Source organism: Scyliorhinus canicula, chromosome 11 (genome assembly GCF_902713615.1).
Source record: "Scyliorhinus canicula chromosome 11, sScyCan1.1, whole genome shotgun sequence".
In the NCBI taxonomy this organism is placed as follows: domain Eukaryota; kingdom Metazoa; phylum Chordata; class Chondrichthyes; order Carcharhiniformes; family Scyliorhinidae; genus Scyliorhinus; species Scyliorhinus canicula.
The window spans coordinates 90,346,807-90,366,413 of record NC_052156.1 but is presented as its reverse complement, the minus strand read 5'-3'; the positions used below and the strand labels follow the sequence as shown (position 1 = coordinate 90,366,413).

The window sequence follows — 19,607 nt, the reverse complement described above, 5'->3', positions numbered from 1 at the left end:
GCAGCTATCCAACTCTGAAAACAAACAAAACACACACTGTAGCTGCCTGATCAAAATTGAAAGTAAAAGACAGACAGCCCAGCTCCACCCACACTGACATCACTGCAGCTATTTGATAAATACCCATTTCTTAAAGGTACATTCGCATGACAGTATTCTCAGACTTTTGTATCTCCTGCTCCATGGAAGAGAGAAAACTCCAGATGGGAAGGGTCTTTGATTATGCTGCCTGTTTTCCCATGGCAGTGGGAGGCATTGGATGGAAGGCGAGTTCACGTGATGGACTGGGCTGTGTTCATGACTCTCTGTAGTTTCTTACAGTCATGGGATGAGCAGTTGCCATACCAGGCTGTGATGCAGCCAGATAGGATGATTTATGTGTCATTTTGTCATTAAAAAGCAATCTGGTTCACAAATTCCTTTAGGGAAGGAAATTGCCATCCTTACCTGGTCTGGTCTACATGTGACTCCACATTCACAGCAACTTGGTTGCCTCTTAACTGCCATCTGACCTGGTCTATCAAGCCACTCTGTTGATCAGACTGCTACAGAAAAGTTGAATAAGAATACACCCTCCCAAGTCAACCCGACAAAGTCTTCCTCAGTCACTTAGTGCCAAACTGAAATGAAATGAAACTGGGAGAGCTGTTCCACAGATTAGCCAAGCAACAGATTGACGCAGTCATATAAACAAGCCAATATGGCAGACTCCTCCGTCACCATCATTGGGTATGTTCTGCCAGTGCCAACATAATCCATTTTGCCCTCCCCCTGAGGTTCCCATCATCACATATACCAGTCTTTAGCCAATTCTATTCACTCCATGTGATATCAAAAAATGACTGAAGGCACTGGATACAGCAAAGATTTTGGACCCTGACCTCATCTCGGGTGTAGTACTGAAGACTTGTGCTCCAGAGTTGGCCTATCCCTAAGCCAAGCTGTTCCAGCTCGGCTCCAACTCTGGCATCTACCTGACAATTTGGAAAGTTGCCCAGTCATGTCCTGTCCACAAAAACCAGGACAAATCCTATCCTGCCAGGTATTGCCCCATCAGTCGAATCTGTCATCAGCAAAGCAATGGAAGGTGTCATCGACACAGTTATTAAGCAGCATTTTGCAATAATTTGCTCACTGATGGTCTGTTTGGCTCCCACCAGGAGCTTCTCACGTCATTACAGCCTTAGTCCAGACATGGACAAATGAGCTGAAAGGTGAGGTGAGAGTGACTTCCCTTAACATCAAGACAGCAGTTGACTGTTTGCAGCATTACAGAGGCCATGTAAAATTGAGGACAGTGGGAATCGGGGGGTAAACTCTACACTGGTTGGAGTCACACCTAGCACAAAGGAGCATGATTGTGATTGGTCAGAGACCAATCATTTCGACCTCAGGACGTTGCTGGAGGAGTTCCTCAGGGTGGTGTCCTGGGCTCAACCATCTTCAGCTGCTTTATCAATAACCTTCCTCCATCAAAAGGTCAGTAAGAAGTCTTACAACACCAGGTTTGTTTCAAACACGAGCTTTCGGAGCACTGCTCCTTCCTCAGGTGAATGAAGGTTCCTCAAAAGGTCAGCTGTAAGGATGTGTGTTGATGTATTGATTGTGTTCAGTTCCATTCGCACCTCCTCAGATGCTGAAGCAATCCATGCAGCAAGACCTGGACGATATTCAGGCTAGGATGAATGTGGCAAGGAACATTTAGCACCATGCATTTGCCAGGCAATGACCATCTCCAACAAGAAAGAATATCCCCGTGACATTCAAATGGTAAATCCCCCCACTATCTATATCCTGGGGGTTACTATTGACCAAAAACTTAACTGCGCAAGCCATATAAAGGCTGCAACTGCAAGAACAGGTCAGAGGCTGATAATGTTGCATGTGTTACTCACCTGACTTCCCAAAGCCTGTCCAGTCTCCAGGGCACAAATCAGGAGTGTGAGGCAATACTGTCTGCTTGCCTGGACGGTCGCAACTGCAATAACACTCAAGAAGCTCAACACCATCCAGGACAAAGTAGCCCCCGAGAATGATACCCCATCCACTACTTCAAACATTTATGCACTCAACCACAGGCATCAGTGTGTAATCTGCAAGATGCGCTGCAGCAATTTACCAATCTCCTTTGACAGCATCTTCCAAATCTGCGACCACTGCCGAGAAGAACATGGGAAATAGGCGCTTGGGCACACCGTCTCTTGCAAGTTCCCTTCCTGGTCACACAGCATTCTGACTTATATAGAATTTACAGTGCAGAAGGAGCTATTCGGCCCATCTAGTCTGCACCAGCCCGTGGAAAGTGCACCCTACTTAAACCCATACCTACCCTGTAACACAGTAACCCCACCTAACGTTTCTGGACACTAAGTGAAATTTAACATGGCCAATCCACCTAACCTGTACATCTTTGGGCTGTGGGAGGAAACCGGAGCACCCGGAGGAAGCCCACACAGACACGGGGAGAACGTGCAAATTCCACACAGTCACCCGATGCCGGAATTGAACCCGGGTCCCTGGAGCTGTGATGCAGCAATGTTAACGACTGTGCCATCATGCTGCCCCATGACTTGGATTGGATTTGGGTTTATTTTCATGTGTACCAAGGTACAATGAAAAGTATTGTTCTGCATAGAGTCGAGGCAGATTGTTCCATACATGAAATAACAGGACGTATGATCTGGGCAGCAGGGTAGCATGGTGGTTAGCATAAATGCTTCACAGCTCCAGGGTCCCAGGTTCGATTCCCGGCTGGGTCACTGTCTGTGTGGAGTCTGCACGTCCTCCCCCTGTGTGCGTGGGTTTCCTCCGGGTGCTCCGGTTTCCTCCCACAGTCCAAAGATGTGCGGGTTAGGTGGATTGGCCATGCTAAATTGCCCGTAGTGTCCTTAAAAGTAAGGTTAAGGGGGGGGTTGTTGGGTTACGGGTATGGGGTGGATTCGTGGGTTTGAGTAGGGTGATCATGGCTCGGCACAACATTGAGGGCCGAAGGGCCTGTTCTGTGCTGTACTGTTCTATGTTCTATGTTCTATGATAGATACATAATGATTGAAGTATTTCACAATTCCTTTGCTATCGCTGGGTCAAAATCCTGGAACTCCCCCTCCTAACAGCACATGTGGGCGTAACTACACCAAATGCACTACAGTGGTTCATCACCACCTTCTCAAGGACAATTGGGGGTGGGCAATAAATGCTGACCTATTCTGCGCCACCCATATCACATGAATTAATTTTTTAACAAGTGAGAGCTTGGGTGAGTGCTTTCAGTGCACCTTGTAGTTCATGCATGCTGCAGCTGTACGGTGATGGAGGGGAGGAGGTGGACATGGAGTGTTGAAATCATTCATACAGTTGTGTGTTGTTTATGAAGATCCGTTCAGAGGGCACACCACCACCTTCTCGGGCAATTGGGAATGGGCAATAAATGCCGAACTTTTGTCCTAGATTAAGAATAAATTAATATACACTCCATCATTCTACCGTAATCCATGTACCTATCCAATAGCCGCTTGAAGGTCCCTAATGTTTCCGACTCAACTACTTCCATAGGCAGTGCATTCCTGCCCCCACTACTCTCTGGGTAAAGAACCTACCTCTGACATCCCCCCTATATCTTCCACCATTCACCTTAAATTTATGTCCCCTTGTAATGGTTTGTTCCACCCGAGGAAAAAGTCTCTGACTGTCTACTCTATCTATTCCCCTGATCATCTTATAAACCTCTATCAAGTCGCCCCTCATCCTTCTCCGTTCTAATGGGAAAAGGCCTAGCACCCTCAACCTTTCCTCGTAAGACCTACTCTCCATTCCAGGCAACATCCTGGTAAATCTTCTTTCTGGAAGAAATTCCATCTGCTATGTGTCTGCCCATTCTTTCTGTCTATATCCTATTCTAGGTTATCACGAGCCTCCTCACACTTCACAGTCCAACCAGATTTTGTGTCATCTGCAAATTTCGTAGTTGTGTGCCATGTGCACTGAAGTCTAGGTCAATAACCTATATCAATAAAAGCAGTGGCTCTAGAACTGATCCCTGGGGAACCTCACTGTCTTCTTTCTTCTGGTCTCTAAAACAATTATTCACCAGTACACACAGTTTCCTGTCACACAGCCAACTTTGTGTCCATCCTAACATTTTTCATTTTATTTCATTGACTTCTACTTTGCTAGCAAGTCTATTATGTGGCACTTATCTTTTGGATATACATCACATCAACAGCATTATCCTCATCAACCATCCCTGTAACCTCATCAAAAACTTGCATAAATGTATTTGTATTTAATAAATTCATGCAGGTTTCCTGAATAATTCACATTTGTCCAAGTGATTTGTCCTGGATTGTTGTCTCTAAAAGCTTTCCCATCACCAAGATTAAACTGTCTGGACCTGTCGTCCCTTATGCTCTTTTGTGAACATAGAAAATAAGAGTAGGCCATTTGGCCCTTTGAGCCTGCTCTATCATTCAATATGGTTATGGCTGATCCTCTATCTCAACACTATACTTCCGCATTCTCCCTATACCGCTTGACGTCTTTAGAGTCCAGAAATCTATTTATTTCCTTCCTCAGTATATTTAGTGACTTGGCCTCCACCGCTTTCTGGGATAGAGAATTCCACTGGTTCACCACCCTCTGAGGTAAAAGATTTCTCTTAATCTCAGTCCAAAATGGCCTATTCCATATCCTGAGACTGACCCCTTTTTCAAGACTCCCCCAAGCCAGAGAAAACAACATCTCTACATCCAATCTGTCCAGCTCTGTCAGAATTTTATACGTTCCAATTAGATCCCTCACATTCTTCTAAACTCCACTCAACCTAACTCTCCTCCTGTGACTTGTCCCTGCTCCTGTCAGAGAAAAAAAAGGGGGAAGCATGGTAGCATGGTAGCATAGTGGTTAGCACAATTGCTTCACAGTTCCAGGGTCCCAGGTTCGATTCCCGGCTTGGGTTGCTGTCTGTGTGGAGTCTGCACGTTCTCCCCATATCTGCGTGGGTTATCTCCTCCACTGTGCTACCGTGCTGTCCCCTTTTCCTCCCACAGTCCAAAGATGTGAGGATTAGGTGGATTGGCCATGCTAAATTGCCCTTCATGTCCAAAAAAAAGGTTAAGTGCGGTTACTGGGCTATGGGGATAGGGTGGAGGCGGGGCTTGAGTAGGGTTCCTTTCCCAAGGGCTGGTGTAGATTCGATGGACCGAATGGCCTCCTGCACTGTAAATTCTATGATTCTATGACAATCCTGCCATCCTAAGAATTAGTCTAGAGAACCTTCACTGTGCTCCCTCTATGACAAGCATGTAATTTCTTGGGTAAGGAGACCAAAACTGCACACAACACTTCAGGTGTGGTCTCACCAAGGCACTGTATAATTGCAATAAGACATCCTTGCTCCTGTACTCAAATCCTATTGCTTTGAAGGCCAACTTTCTAACAGCTTACTGTACCTCCATACTTTCTTTCAGTAACTGGTGTACAAGGACATCAGGTCCCTCTGTACATCAACCTTTCCCAACCTGTCACTATTTAAATAATACTCTGCCATTCTGTTTTTCCTGACAAAGTGGATAACTTCACATTTATCCAGATTATGCTGCATTTGCCATGTATTTACCTGCTGAAAACTTGTATAAATTGCCTTGAAGCATTTTAACATCCTCCTCACCAACAAGTTTTGCATCGAGCAAAATTGGAAATATTAAATTTGGTTCCCTTGTCCAAATCTGGGGCTGGTTTAACACAGGGCTAGAGAGCTGGCTTTTAAAGCAGACCATGGCAGGCCTGCAGCACGGGTTCAATTCCCGTACCATCCTCCACGAACAGGCACTGGAATGTGGCGACTAGGGGCTTTTCACAGTAACTTCACTTGAAGCCTACTTGTGACAATAAGCGATTTTCATTTAATTTCAATCATTGATGTATATTGTTCGCGCCACAAAAGTGCCAGGCAATGACAGTTTCCTACAAGAGAGGATCTAACTACCTCCCCTTGACATTCAATGGCATTACCATCGATGAATCCCCCACTATCAACACCCTGGGGGGTTACCATTGATCAGACACTGAACTGGACTAGCCACATTAACACTGTGGCTACCAGGGCGGGTTAATGGCAAGGAATCCTACGGCGAGAAACTCACCTCCTGACACCCCAAAGCCGTCTACAAGACACAAGTCAGGAGTGTAATGGAATACTCACCACTTGACTGGATGAGTGCAGCTCCAACAACACTCCAGAAGCTCAACACCATCCAGGACAAAGCAGCCCGTTTGATTGCTCCCCATCCCACAAACATTCAAATCCTCTACCACTGGCGAACAGTGGAGCCTTGTGTACCATCTTCTGTGAAGACAGAACTAAAGTAGTTGTTTAATTTTTCGTTTGGCAGGGGATAGTGAGAGGGGGATGGAGCATAGAGTCTCGCTCTGTGCGGACGATTTGCTCCTGTATGTAACAAACTCATTGGGAGGGGATTGCGGAATTATGGGAATACTGGAGTAATTTGGCCGGTTCTCAGGCTACAAACTAAACATGAGCAAGAGCGAGGTCTTCACGATCCAGGCAAGGGGGCAGGAGAGGAGACTGAGGGAGATGCCGTTCAAAGTGGTGGAGAGGGGTTTTAGGTATCTGGGGATTCAGGTGGCAAATGACTGAGGTCAGCTTCATAAACTAATTTTGGGCAGGTTGATTGAGCAAATGAAAGGGGACGTCTGCAGGAGGGACGCGCTCCTGCTGTCATTGGCGTGGAGGGTACAGACTGTGAAGATGACAGTCCTCCCGAGATTGCTGTTTGTGTTTCAGTGTCTCCAAATCTTGATCCCCAAGGCATTTTTTAGGAAAATGAATGCGGCGATCTCGGGTTTTATATGGGCTGGGAAAGCCCCGAGGGTGAAGAAGGTACTTCTTGAGCGGGGGCGCGGGGAGAGAGGCTTGGCCCTTCCGAACTTTATTAATTACTACTGGCTGGCTAATATTTTGATGGTTAGGAAATGGGTAGTGGGGGAGGGGTCGGTGTGGGAGCGAGTAGAGGCAGCATCTTGTAAGGGCACAAGTTTGCAGGCTCTTCTCGCCGGTTTGGTACTCCACAAGCCCAGTGGTAGTGGCAGCCCTGAGAGATGGGGGCAATGGAGACAGCATATGAGAATGGTCACCAATCTGTGACAATCACCGATTTGCTCTGGGGGGGCTGGATGGGGCTTTAGGAGTTGGCAGGGGTTGAGAGATTTGGGGATCTCTTCATTGAGGAGGGTTTCCCGAGCCTGGAGGAGCTAGAGGAGAAGTTTGGGTTACCGGGTGGGAACGGTTTTCAGTACATGCAGGTACGGGACTTTGTCCGGAGGCAGGTTCCATGCTTCCCTCGCCTCGCTCTAAGGGGACTACAGATAAGGTTATGTCGAAAACAGGGGTTGGTTGGGAGGGTCTCGGAAATATATAAGGAATTGATGAAGTGGGAAGGGATTACATTTGTCTTCACTAATCTTTTTCTTTTTACATGCGTATGGAACATTTTACAGCCTGCTTTTTATATTACTTGCACGTTTTCTCTCATATTCTACTTATCCCCCTTTATTCAATTTTAGTCCTCCTTCGCCTAATTCTAAACTGCTTCCAATCCTCGGGCTTGCTATTTTTTCTCGCAACTTCATATGATTTCTCTTTGGATCTAATACTATCCTTAATTTCTTTTGTTAGACATGGTGGGCTGCTTTTCCTGTTGTGTTTTTGCTTCAGACAGCAATGTAGAATTGTTGTAATGCAGTCATTTATTCCTTAAATATTAATCATTGCCCATCCACCATCATGCCTTTTAACAAAGTTTCCCAATCTATTGTAGCCAACTTACCCCTCTATTATAACCTGCCTGGATCCTATTTGCTGGGGACAATTGGTTACCCCATGTGATCTTGGGGAATAGGAGCTCCCCAAGTGGGGTGTGGCAGTTGTTAACCTTTCAGCTGTGTAAATAGAGGTAGCCAGTGTGGTACCGGCTAGAGAGAGATCCAGTAGCGAACTACAAACTCGTGCTGGATTCTTCGTGGCCTCCACAAAACCTTCATATTTTCGTACTTACCTTTGTTTAGATTTAGGACCCTAGTTTTGGATCGGACTTCATTCTGTCATGTTATGGCTACTCTTCCATTAAGGACCCAGTACAAGATTATTAATTAACCCATTCTCATTGCACAATACAAAATCCAAGATAGCTTCTTTCGTTCCCTAGTTGGTTCCTCGACAAACTGGTCGAAAAAAAAAATCTTGTTCACACTCCAGGTGTTTATTTACCTTGGTATTATTGCTAATTTGGTTTGCCCAGTCTTTATGTAGATTAAAGTCACCCATGATTACTGTATCACCCTTGCTACATGCATCTCAAATTTTCAGTTCAATGCCACCCCCTACCTTGCCACTACTATTTGGAGGCCTGCAGACAAGTCCCATTAATATCTTCTTCCCTTTGATAGCTCCACCCAGACTGATCAGACTGATTCTACATCATGATAGTTTGAGCCCGGTGCTAGGTTCCCAGCTATTCACAGTATATAGTAATGATTAAGATGAAGGAACAAAATGTCATAAATCCAAATTTGCAGATGACACCAAGTTGGGTGGGAGGGTGAGCTGTGAGGAGGATGCAGAGATCCTTCAGTGTGATTTGGATAAATTGAATGAATGGGCAAATGAATGGCAGATGCAGTATAATTTGGATAGATGTGAGGTTATCCACTTTGGTAGCAAAAACAAGAAGGCAGTCAATTATCTAAATGGCCGTAAATTAGGAGAGGGGAACGTGCAACATTATCTGCGTGCCAATGTACACCAGCCACAGAAGGTAACCATGCAGGTGCCGCATGTGGTAAAAAAGGCAAATGGTTTTCTGGCCTTTATGGGGAGAGGATTTGAGCAGGAATGTCTTGCTTCAATTATACAGGGCCTTGGTGAGGCCACACCTAGAATGTTGTATACAGTTCTGGTCTCCTTATCTGAGGAAGGCTGTTCTAGGTATAGAGGGAGTGCAGCGAAGGTTTACCAGACTGATTCCTGGGATGTCAGGACTGACATAGGAGGGGAGATTGAATTGGTTAGGATTGTATTCGCTGGAGTTCAGAAGAATGAGGGTGGATCTCATAGAAACCTATAAAATTCTAACAGGACTGGACAGGGTAGATGCAGAAAAAATGTTCCCAATGGTGGGTGTGTCCAGAACCAGTGGTCACATTCTGAGGATACAGGGAAGATCATTTAGGACAGAGATGAGGAGAAATTTCATCATCCAGAGAGTGGTGAGCCTGTGGAATTTGTTACTATAGGAAGTAGTTGAGTCCAAAACATTGTATGGTTTCAAGAACATAGGGCAAAGGGGACCTAAGGATATGGGGAAAGCGGGATTAGGCTACTGAGTTGGATGATCAGCAATGATCATAATGAATGGTGGAGCAGGCTTGAAGGGCCGAATGGCCTGCTCATATTTTTTCTATGTTTCATCTGTTATGTTACATTCTTCCTCAGTGTTAGCTGTGACCCTCAGGTTGATGCCATCTGAAACATTTGATAGTTACTTATTGCTCATTCTAGATCGTTAATTTAAATTATGGTTAACAGTGGTTCCAGCACTAATCCTTGTAGAACACTGCTTTCTACCTTCCTCTGGTCTGTGTAATTACTCTCTACTCATAATCCCTGCTTTCTATTTTTAGCCAATTTCTAATCCTTTCAGCTCCTTGTTCTTGGCATCACATAGCTCAATTCTATGATTCGATTGCCTAGCAACTTATTAACACTGGTTAAAATCTATCTATATGTCATTTACTGCATTACCCTCATTTACACTTTCCATTTTAGGTTAACTTCTTAAGGGCAGCACGGTAGCATTGTGGATAGCACAATTGCTTCACAGCTCCAGGGTCCCAAGTTCGATTTCGACTTGGGTCACTGTCTGTGTGGAGTCTGCACATCCTCCCCGTGACTGCGTGGGTTTCCTCCGGGTACTCCGGTTTCCTCCCACAGTCCAAAGATGTGCAGGTTGGGTGGATTGGCCATGAAAAATTGTCCAAAATTCTATGATTAACCTAGGACAAAAGTTCGGCGCAACATCGTGGGCCGAAGGGCCTGTTCTGTGCTGTATTTCTCTATCTATCTATCTATCTATTTCTTATTCAAATAATTATCAGGTTATTTAAGCTCTTCAAAATCTGTGGAACGATTTTTGTTTTATTTTCTGTCTTAGATGCTTTTTTATCATTACCTTTAGTGTAGATTTCTGTATCATTCCTATCACAGATAGTTAGTTGAATGTCCTATTGTTCCCAGGTTTTGTTCATTTTCCTTTTATGTATATAGGAACAACTTTAGCTGTCCACCATTTGTCATTAGCAATGGGTTTATTTTCTTTGTCCCAATCTGGTCCTGTCCCTAATTTAATTTTTAATTTTATTAAAAATAAGAACACTTCTTTGTTTCTTTTTATATTCATTGAATATTTGATTGTGTAGTTTATCTTTGCTGTCCTGATGTTTTATTTTTAATTTCTCCCTTAAGTTCTTTGTATTGCCCTCATTTTCTTAAGTATGCAAATACGTCCATTATGTCTTTTTAGATTCAGTGTTCCCTTTAATTTGTTATTCATTCACAGTGCTCCATAATTAGCTGCTTGTTATTGGCCTTTAACAGAATGTATTTCTCTTTGTTCGTTATAATTTTCTGTCTCTTTGCTTTTCTGTATTTTCTCCAAGTTTGCCTTCTTTATTTCCACCCTCCTTGCTTCATAATTTGCTCTTTTCTTACCTATTGCCCTGTCAGTTATTCTCCTTATGTCATTCTAGATTCTAATCTTGCCCGTAAGACTATAAGAAATAGGAACTGGAATAGGATATACCAATCACAGCCCTACAAATCTGGTCCACTATTTCATAAGATCATAGCTGAATCCCAACATCGACTCCGTTTTCCCATCCTATTCCTATACGCCTTGGTTTCCCAGATGCCCAGATGATCTTAGTCTTGAATATACACATTGGTTGAACATCTGTAGCCTTCTGGGGTAGATGTCATCTGAGTGAAGAATTTTCTCCTTGTATCAATTCTCAATGGCTGATCTCTTATCCTGAGACTATAACCTCTAGTTCTAGATTCTCCAGCCAGAGGAAATGGTCTCCAAGCACTTAGCCAGTAAAGTCCTTTAAGAGTCTTATACATTTTAATGTGATCACCCCTCATTCTAATGTACTTCAGGGAATATAGGCCTATGTTGGACAAATCTGTTGATGGGTCAAATAACAGATCAGTGGGAGGTGGTCAGAATTTAATTTAATGTGATACAGAACCAGTTTATGCCTGCAAGGAGCTAAGCTCTACTTGCCAAAAAAAGACAGACATGGATAACTAAAGAGATAAAGATGATATAAAACTAAAAAAAAGACGAGCAAAAATTAAAAAATGTACAGTAGTGGTGAATGGGGAGGTTACAAAGAACAGCAAATGGTGACAAAACAGAGAGGAAAAGTCACAAAAAAGGAGAATATAAAGAAACTTGCAATGGATATCAAAATTAACACAAACCTCTGAGAATTATATTGGGGAAAAGAGTTGAGTAATGTGGCACCCTGGGATGCTGATAAAGGCGACATTGTGAATAAACATAAGGAAATGGCAGACATGCTGAATAATTATTTGGCCTCACTATTTACAGTAGAGCTCAGGATGTCGGACATCCTAAGGAAACTATTATTGAATGAAAACCAAGGACCCATTGAGAATTAACATAAGAAAATTAATAATAATGAAAATAATGACAGTAAAGAGGGAAAATGCTGAGGGCCAGATTATTTCCATCCCAGAGTTTCAAAGGAAGTCGGTGAGCACAGTGCAAATACCCTCACTATAATCTTCCAAAGTTCTCTTGATTCAGGACGCATAGCTTTAGATTGGGACATTGCACATATCCCTCTGCTATTTATGAAAGACCAAAGAGGGAGTCAGGGAATTGTCGACCTCATTAGTAGACTAAATAATTAAGGACAGGGTGACTGAACACCTGAAAAAGTTTCAGCTGATCAGAGAGAGCCAGCACGGATTAGTAAAGGGTAAGTCAAACCTGACAAATCTGATTGAATTTTTTGAAGAGGTGACTAAAGTAGTGGGTAGGATAATGTCTCTGGATATTATTTATATGGACTTCCAGAAGTCCCTCATAAGAGACTATTAACTAAAATTGAAGTTTGTAGAATTGAAAGCACATTTATTGACCTGGTTTGGAAATTGGCTGAGTGGGAAGAAGGAGGCAGAGAATAGGGATAATTGGCATGTGCTCTAATTGATAACATGTGACAAACGATGGCTTGCAAGGATCTGTGTTGGGGCCTCAGTCATGTGGTACAAAACCAGTTTATGTCTGCAAGAAGCAGTGTTCGATTTGCCAAAAAAGACACACATGGATAACTAAAGAGATGAAAGACAATATAAAACTTGTAAAAAAAGGCAAGCAAAAATTTAAAAATGCACAGATCCTGGTGAATGGGAAAGTTACAAAGAACAGTAATGGTGACAAAACAGATAGTAAAAGTCATGAAAAGGGAAAATATAAAGAAACTTGCAACAGATATAAAAATTAACACACAGCTTTTTAGAATTTAGGAAAAAGCATTGATCAATGTGGCCCCCATTCTTAACTATTTATTACCGACATATCCAAACTTGCTAATGACACAAGGTTGAATGTAGTGTAAGGAGCGTTGATGGAAGCATAACATTGAGAGGAGATATTGGTAGATTAAGTGAAGGGCAAAAACTGGCAGATGGACTTCAGTTCCTGCAAATATGCGGGTATCAGAGTAGGAAACAACAGGGTACTTTCCAAATTTTGTAAAGCTTAGAAGCAGTGGAGGTGCAATGGAACTTGGAGGACCAGATACATAGATCATTAAAATGCCATGAACAGTACCTGACCAGAGGACACATTTTGCAATGCCGTTACTTCTCTACTGTTAAAATGCTTGTCGGATATCCGGTCTTTGATGGTAGCTAAGTTTTGGGAAGTCCAAAACTATTGCCTTTGGCCGTTCCATTAATTCCATCCTCTTGCAGTCGTTCTCAGGTTGAACCAGAGTGTTGGTAGCCTTATACTCTTCAACTCTGAGTTGAATTTCTAACTTGTATCCTCTCAGTACAAAAATCACTGTCACTAACATTGTTCACCTCTGCCTTGTTTTAGATTATCTAGAGCTGAAGCTCACCCATGCCTTGCAGAAGGAGCAGGAGAATTCTCACCCCATTCCGTGGTCCGCCTTTAAATTCACAGCCTAGAATTATGTTTATTTAGAAAATCATTGTCCATCAGGCTATATCCCTCTGGTCAATTATTTTTTTCTGAGGGGCTTGGCACACAGACCATTGTCACTGATCTAATTTCCTGTCATGCTTGTAATCTCAGTAAATTTCTGTTAACTACCTGCTTTGCTTTTCTTCTTCTTCTTAGAACCTTGTCCTTCTACTCTGCTGCAGCAACACATGGCGGACCTTCTTCGCTCTGATTCTGAAATGGCAGCAAGTTTTCTGAATAGCGTGCTCAACCAGCTGAACTGGGCCTTCTCGGAGTTTATTGGTATGATCCAGGAGGTAAGGATCTGGGGGCAGCTCTACAGTAAACTCCAATCCTCTTGCCCATTCTACCAACATTTCAGAGCAATGATGCGTGCAAATCGTTCTGCAATGTCACAATGAGCAGCCTTGGATATGAGAGAATGGTGCCTCACCCCCCTCTCATTTGTTTAACCTGTCCGTTTGAACCGTCATGATTTTTATGGCATTGTATTTATTTATTCAGCTTGGTTTTTCAGTTTCTTTGCAAGATTTTTCTTTCTGGAGAAAACAGCACTCAGATAAACAACTTCTCTTTACCGTCACTCCCTAACCTCCACCAAATAATTGTTCTCATTCAAATCAAATCACTGCATTTGCCTTCTATGATGTGGGAATCGGCAAACACTGATGTTTGCCAGATGTGCTGTGGGAATCTGGCGTTTACCGAATGTGATTTGAGATTGGACAGGCTCTGGCATTTGCTGGATATAATTTTGATGCAGTAGATGATCCTTCCTGAAACCAATGGAATTGGAAACCAATCAAGCTGATTTCGCTTTCGTGTATTTCAAGGTTATCAGTAATCCAATATTGATGAAGGCTTGGGAACCCGTCACTCCAATGACTAATTGCTGGGCCTGCTTGCTAAATCACATAATCGGTTTATTTACAGATCTGCTTTTAGAAAACAATCACCTTCTTCACTCTAATTTCATCCCGTGCACTTAGACTGAACATAAATAAAATATGGGATGGGAAAATCTCATGAGTGTAAGACACCTGCTATTTTTCCTGCTAAAAGTACACATTACTCAGCACATTGTATTGAATTCCCCAGCCCAAGTAATGCATGCTCTTAAGTAGAATTCTGGTATGATTATTAGATCTATGATGTTCACTCTGATCAATTGCTTTTTTCCCCTCTCCATTCACTGATTGGGGGGGGGGGGGGGGGGGGTGGGGGGGGGGGGGGGGCACAGTCTCCATCTCTGCTCCTAGCCACAATCCAGCAATCTCACCATATGTAGAAACAGCATCAAGTTCAGCTGTTAGATTTTTGATGTGGAAATGCAGCCAACACTCATTAGTCAGGTTAGAAACATAGAAACTAGAAGCAGGAGGAGGCCATTCAGCCCTTCGAGCCTGCTCTGCCATTCATTATGATCATGGCTGATCATCAAGTTCAATACCCTGATCCCGCCTTCCCCCCATATCTCTTGATCCCTTTAGCCCCAAGAGCTATATCTAATACCTTCTTGAAATTACACAACATTTTGGCCACAACTAGTTTCTGTGGTAACAACTTCCACAGATTCACCACTCTCTGAGTGAAGAAACTTCTCATCACCTCAGTTCTAAAAAGTTTACCACTTATCCTCAAACTATGACCCCTAGTTCTATACTCCCCCGCCATCGGGAACATTGTTGCACAAAGAATGATAGTAATTGTAGTATAAAAGGAAAGTTGGACTGGAGAGCTTTACTTAACCAGTGTCCAGTATACAGCTTTCTGCATAACACACTTTAGTCTATGTACAACCATGCTGCTTATTGCTTAGTCTAGGTATAAACCACAAATAGCTTGCTGCTAAGTCCAGGAATCTCTCTGGAATTTTCTGCTGCTCTAAACAGGATTCTTTCCCAAGTTTCCTGCTGCGCACTCCAGGAATCTTTCTCGAATTTCCTGCTGCTTAGTCAATGAGTTTACCTCAGGCGGCCGACTGTGCTGTGTATTCACCCCCTCTGTATCATGTTATTTATTGCATATATTTCCCTGATTTAATACACTGGCCTGTGCAGCTTTAGAAGAAAAGGGATGTCTGCACCAATGGCAGACAGCTATGCAAATCGTACCACCACAAGGGCAACATTAATTTACATGGTACCTTTCACAGAGGTGTAAAGTCTACACAAGTAGCAGCAGATATGTAGAAATATTTGTGATTGTTGTTTGCTCTGAAACTTTAAACGGAGCAGAGAAGGAAGTGTTAGTAAACACTGTCAGGGAGTCCAGCTGTCTTCATGAATAAAAGCAAATTACTGCGGATGCTGGAATCTGAAACAAAATGGAAAATGCTGGAAAATCTCGGCAAGTCTGGCAGCATCTGTAGGGAGAGAAAAGAGCTAACGTTTCGAGTCCGATGACTCTTTGTCAAAGCTAACAGACAGACAGAGTGGGAAATATTTATACTGTGGAGTGAGAATGAAAGATAGAAAGAAAGAGTCATAGCCGCAGAAACCCAGGGAAACTTGGTGGTAATGGCCACAGAAACCAAGGGGAAAGAGTGCTAATGGCAGTCCCCAGAGAGAACAAAAGATGTGAAAGGTCAAACAGCAGGGAAACTAACATCAGAGGTGTGGGGGGAGGGGAAGGGGGAAGTAAAGAGGAGAAAGGTGCAGGAAAGAAAGAAATGGTAAAAGACAGTTAAAATGAAATGAAAACAAATGGGTTGAGGTGGGGCTGATCATCTGAAGTTGTTGAATTCGATGTTCAGGCCGGAAGGCTGTAGCGTGCCTAACCGGAAGATGAGATGTTGTTCCTCCAGTTTGCGTTGCGCTTCACTGGAACATTGCAGCAGGCCAAGAACAGACATGTGGGCATGGGAGCAGGGTCTTTTGTTAAAATGGCAAGCAACAGGAAGGTCAGGATCCTGAATGCGCACAGACCCAGCTGTCTTCATGTTGGGTCCTAGCGGAAGCACGGAATGAACAGCAGCTGGGGTGTTGAACTCCAGTTTGAGTCTTGAGGCAGTAAGATATAAATCCAGACATTGGCCCATGTCACATGATCTGTTGTTTGATTATAACCCTGTTGGTCTCTCTGTGATCTAACTTGTTGTGATAACTGTAGATGTGAATGATGTTAGAGTGAGTGTGCACTGACGTTTCTCACAAAGCACGGTCTTTCAGTGTCAGGGACGATTGTGCACACCAGGTGATTGACGTTTTTCTTTTAAGTTTTTTTTTGCTATCCCCTTGGTTCAGCTTCTGTGTTTTTAATGGTTGATCAGCATTCGTGTCAGTTCATTGATCCTCCTGTAAAACACCAATACCTTCCTCACAGGAGTTCCAACAGCATGTACCTCGAAACACGTTTAAACTCAGAGCAATTTGAATGCTCTTGGTCAGGGGCCATGTTTGTAAGTGTTTTATGAAAGCCTAGAGCATGGACACAGGGGTTGACCAGTGAGTAAACAAATGGAGTGGGATTCGACTCAGCCCACCTGACTTCGGTGCAGACTGAATTTGATGGAACTTAGTTTGGTGCAGACAGATTGATGCGCACATTCAGGTATTCATACACATCATAAATGCAGAGGAACCCATCTGGATTTCATATCAGAGGGTTCCTGATCCAAGTGAACAATGGGATCAGGCAAAGCAGCCTTTGGCAACTCGATTTGGTTCTCAAAAGGCCTGACTTGGAGCACTGGGTGTTTGCAATTAGTAATTACAAACAGGGCATGAATGTCTGTGAACTGAGCAGTTACAACCCAGATAGTCCTCTGGTGACATGAACATCAACTCAATTTACAGAGATGTGATGTACCATTGATTCTTTCTTTCCTGCAAATGCTCGAACCCTCCATCCTTTGAAAAATTGTTTTACCCAGTCAATAGAATGGAAAACAAATATCTCAATGTCTCCCACTTTAGGAAGGTGACCTGGAAAGATATCCTTTTATTGCTTAGGTTGGCCTTCGGGGCCTTACAGTCTCCCTGCTCACCTTAAATGTTTCTCCTGTAAGATCACAAACCAACCAGGCTAGCAGTGGATTGTATGCAGTTCAGCGATTTGTCTTTGGTCATACAATTGGAACTGCTTGCAAGTTTGAACTTTTTCCAACACCAGTTATTCTGTGAACATCTTAACAACGGTTTTCAGGAACAGTGTAGTCCTGATTTATTAGTGAAGGTTGAAAAAATGAAGTCCAAATAATGATTGCAGGCTGAATCTCCTATATTTGGCAATGGTTGTGCGGTGTCCTGGCCTGCCCTAATCCTCTTCTTTTTAAAAAAATATTTAGAGTCACCAATTGTTTTTCCTTTCCAATTAAGGGGCAATTTAGCATGGCCAATCCACCTAACCAGCACATCTTTGGGTTTCATAGATTATCATAGAATTTACAGTGCAGAAGGAGGCCATTCGGCCCATCGGGTCTGCACCGGCTCTTGGAAAGAGCACCCTACCCAAGGTCAACACCTCCTCCCTATCCCCATAACCCAGTAACCCCACCCAACACCAAGGGCAATTTTGGACACTAAGGGCAATTTATCATTGCCAATCTACCTAACCTGCACATCTTTGGACTGTGGGAGGAAACCGGAGCACCCGGAGGAAACCCACGCACACACGGGGAGGATGTGCAGACTCCGCACAGACAGTGACCCAAGCAGGAATTGAACCTGGGACCCTGGAGCTGTGAAGCAATTGCGCTATCCACAATGCTACCGTGCTGCCCTTGTGGGGGTGAAGGCCAGGGTTGTGGGGGTGTGGGGGTTGTGGGGGTGAAGCCCAGGCACACATGGGGAGAATGTGCAAACTCCACACGGACAGTGACCCAGGGCCGGGATTCGAACTTGGGTCCTCAGCACTGCAGTCCCAGTGAGAACCACTGTGCCACATGCCACCCTCCTAATCGTCTTTCTGACAATATTCTCTTGTTATTGAAATATTTCAGGGCTCTTACAGGCTCCTTGAGCCTCTACTTTGTTGGGGCAAGAATAAAAGCCTTGCTTCTTTGAAGACTGATATGCCAGATTAGAGAAGTTGAAAATACAGGGATAGTAGGTTCTAAAGTCAAATTCGTGGATGACACAAAAGTAGGTGGGACTGTAAGTTGCAATGAGGAAATAAGAACTTTACAAATGGATATAGATAGATTAGGAGATGGGTCCAAATGTGGCAGATAAAGTTGAACGTCGATAAGTAAGGAACATATCAGCCATGAAAGAATGACGGGGCAGACTTGATGGGACGAATGGCCTAATTCTGCTCCTATATCGTATGAACATGAATTTATGAAAATATTCTCAATTGGATAGTGCAGCATGGAATAGATTAATTTCTGTTCGCCAGTGTTCTTTCTTTGCATCCTCCTCTTTGTAATTTACTGGTCGCCACTTGGTGACATCATTCACAGACATGGAGCCAGCTTCCACATGTACATCAATATCACTCATTCGGCCTCTCTGCCGTGTCTTTCAGATCTTTGTGAGGAGGGTAAAAAGAGAGGCAGAAGAAAGACGGGTGCGATAGAAGAGATGGGCCTGGTTTAATTTAATCCCGTGCAGCGGTCTCCTTTTGATTCTGGTTGAATTGAGGCTTTCTTTGTCAGTTTATTTCTTGCCCCGGTAGATTCAGTGGAATGAATAGTCAGGTCCTTGTTTCAATATTGAAGTTGAGTTCTCTCTGTTAGTTCACACTGATCTTTCCTTTTGCCCTTGTAGATCCAACAGGCAGCTGAACGGCCAGAGCGGAACTTTGTCGACAGTCGCCAGCTGAAGGTTTGCGCCACCTGCTTTGACCTTTCTGTTAGCTTGCTGAGGGTTCTGGAGATGACCATCACTCTTGTCCCTGAGATCTTCCTGAACTGGTCCAGACCGTCTGCAGAACTGCTGCTGAGACGCCTTGCGCAGGTAAACAACAAACCTCAGGCCCTAAAGGCACGTTCACCATTACAAATCAAATTGCTTTTTCCTTTGAGAATGGGTCTGCTTGTTTGCATGTTTGTAAGGGTACTTAATTGTCACTTAAGATACTACAGTTGCCAAATGCAATTGACATAGAACTGTTTAATCTGGAATATGATTGTAAATGGATTAGAAGACTCAGTTTTGTAAGGGACAAGCAATTCTGTCTATTTCTACTATTTCTAACCACACTTAGCTGATTGCTAGGGTCAGAGCTCTTGGATCTCCAGTCGTAGCTTCCTCTTGCTGGAGTTTCTGCAAGATTCAGACGGGTGTTAGAGGTCATGGATATGGAAATGAGACATGTGGGTTAATTTTTTATTCTTTCATGGGATGT

General features: G+C 43.5%; 1 protein-coding gene across 2 annotated transcripts in view; it reads left to right on the top strand.

Annotated features, from left to right (window-relative positions):
• The window catches only part of LOC119973187 (E3 ubiquitin-protein ligase RNF123), a 537,603-nt gene that overhangs the window by 296,493 nt on the left and 221,503 nt on the right, over positions 1-19,607 (top strand). For both annotated transcript variants that reach the window (XM_038810837.1, XM_038810836.1), the window contains exons 32-33: positions 13,473-13,612; positions 19,028-19,216. In XM_038810837.1, the coding sequence (XP_038666765.1) occupies positions 13,473-13,612; positions 19,028-19,216 (329 nt within the window). The remainder of the gene's footprint in view (positions 1-13,472; positions 13,613-19,027; positions 19,217-19,607) is intronic.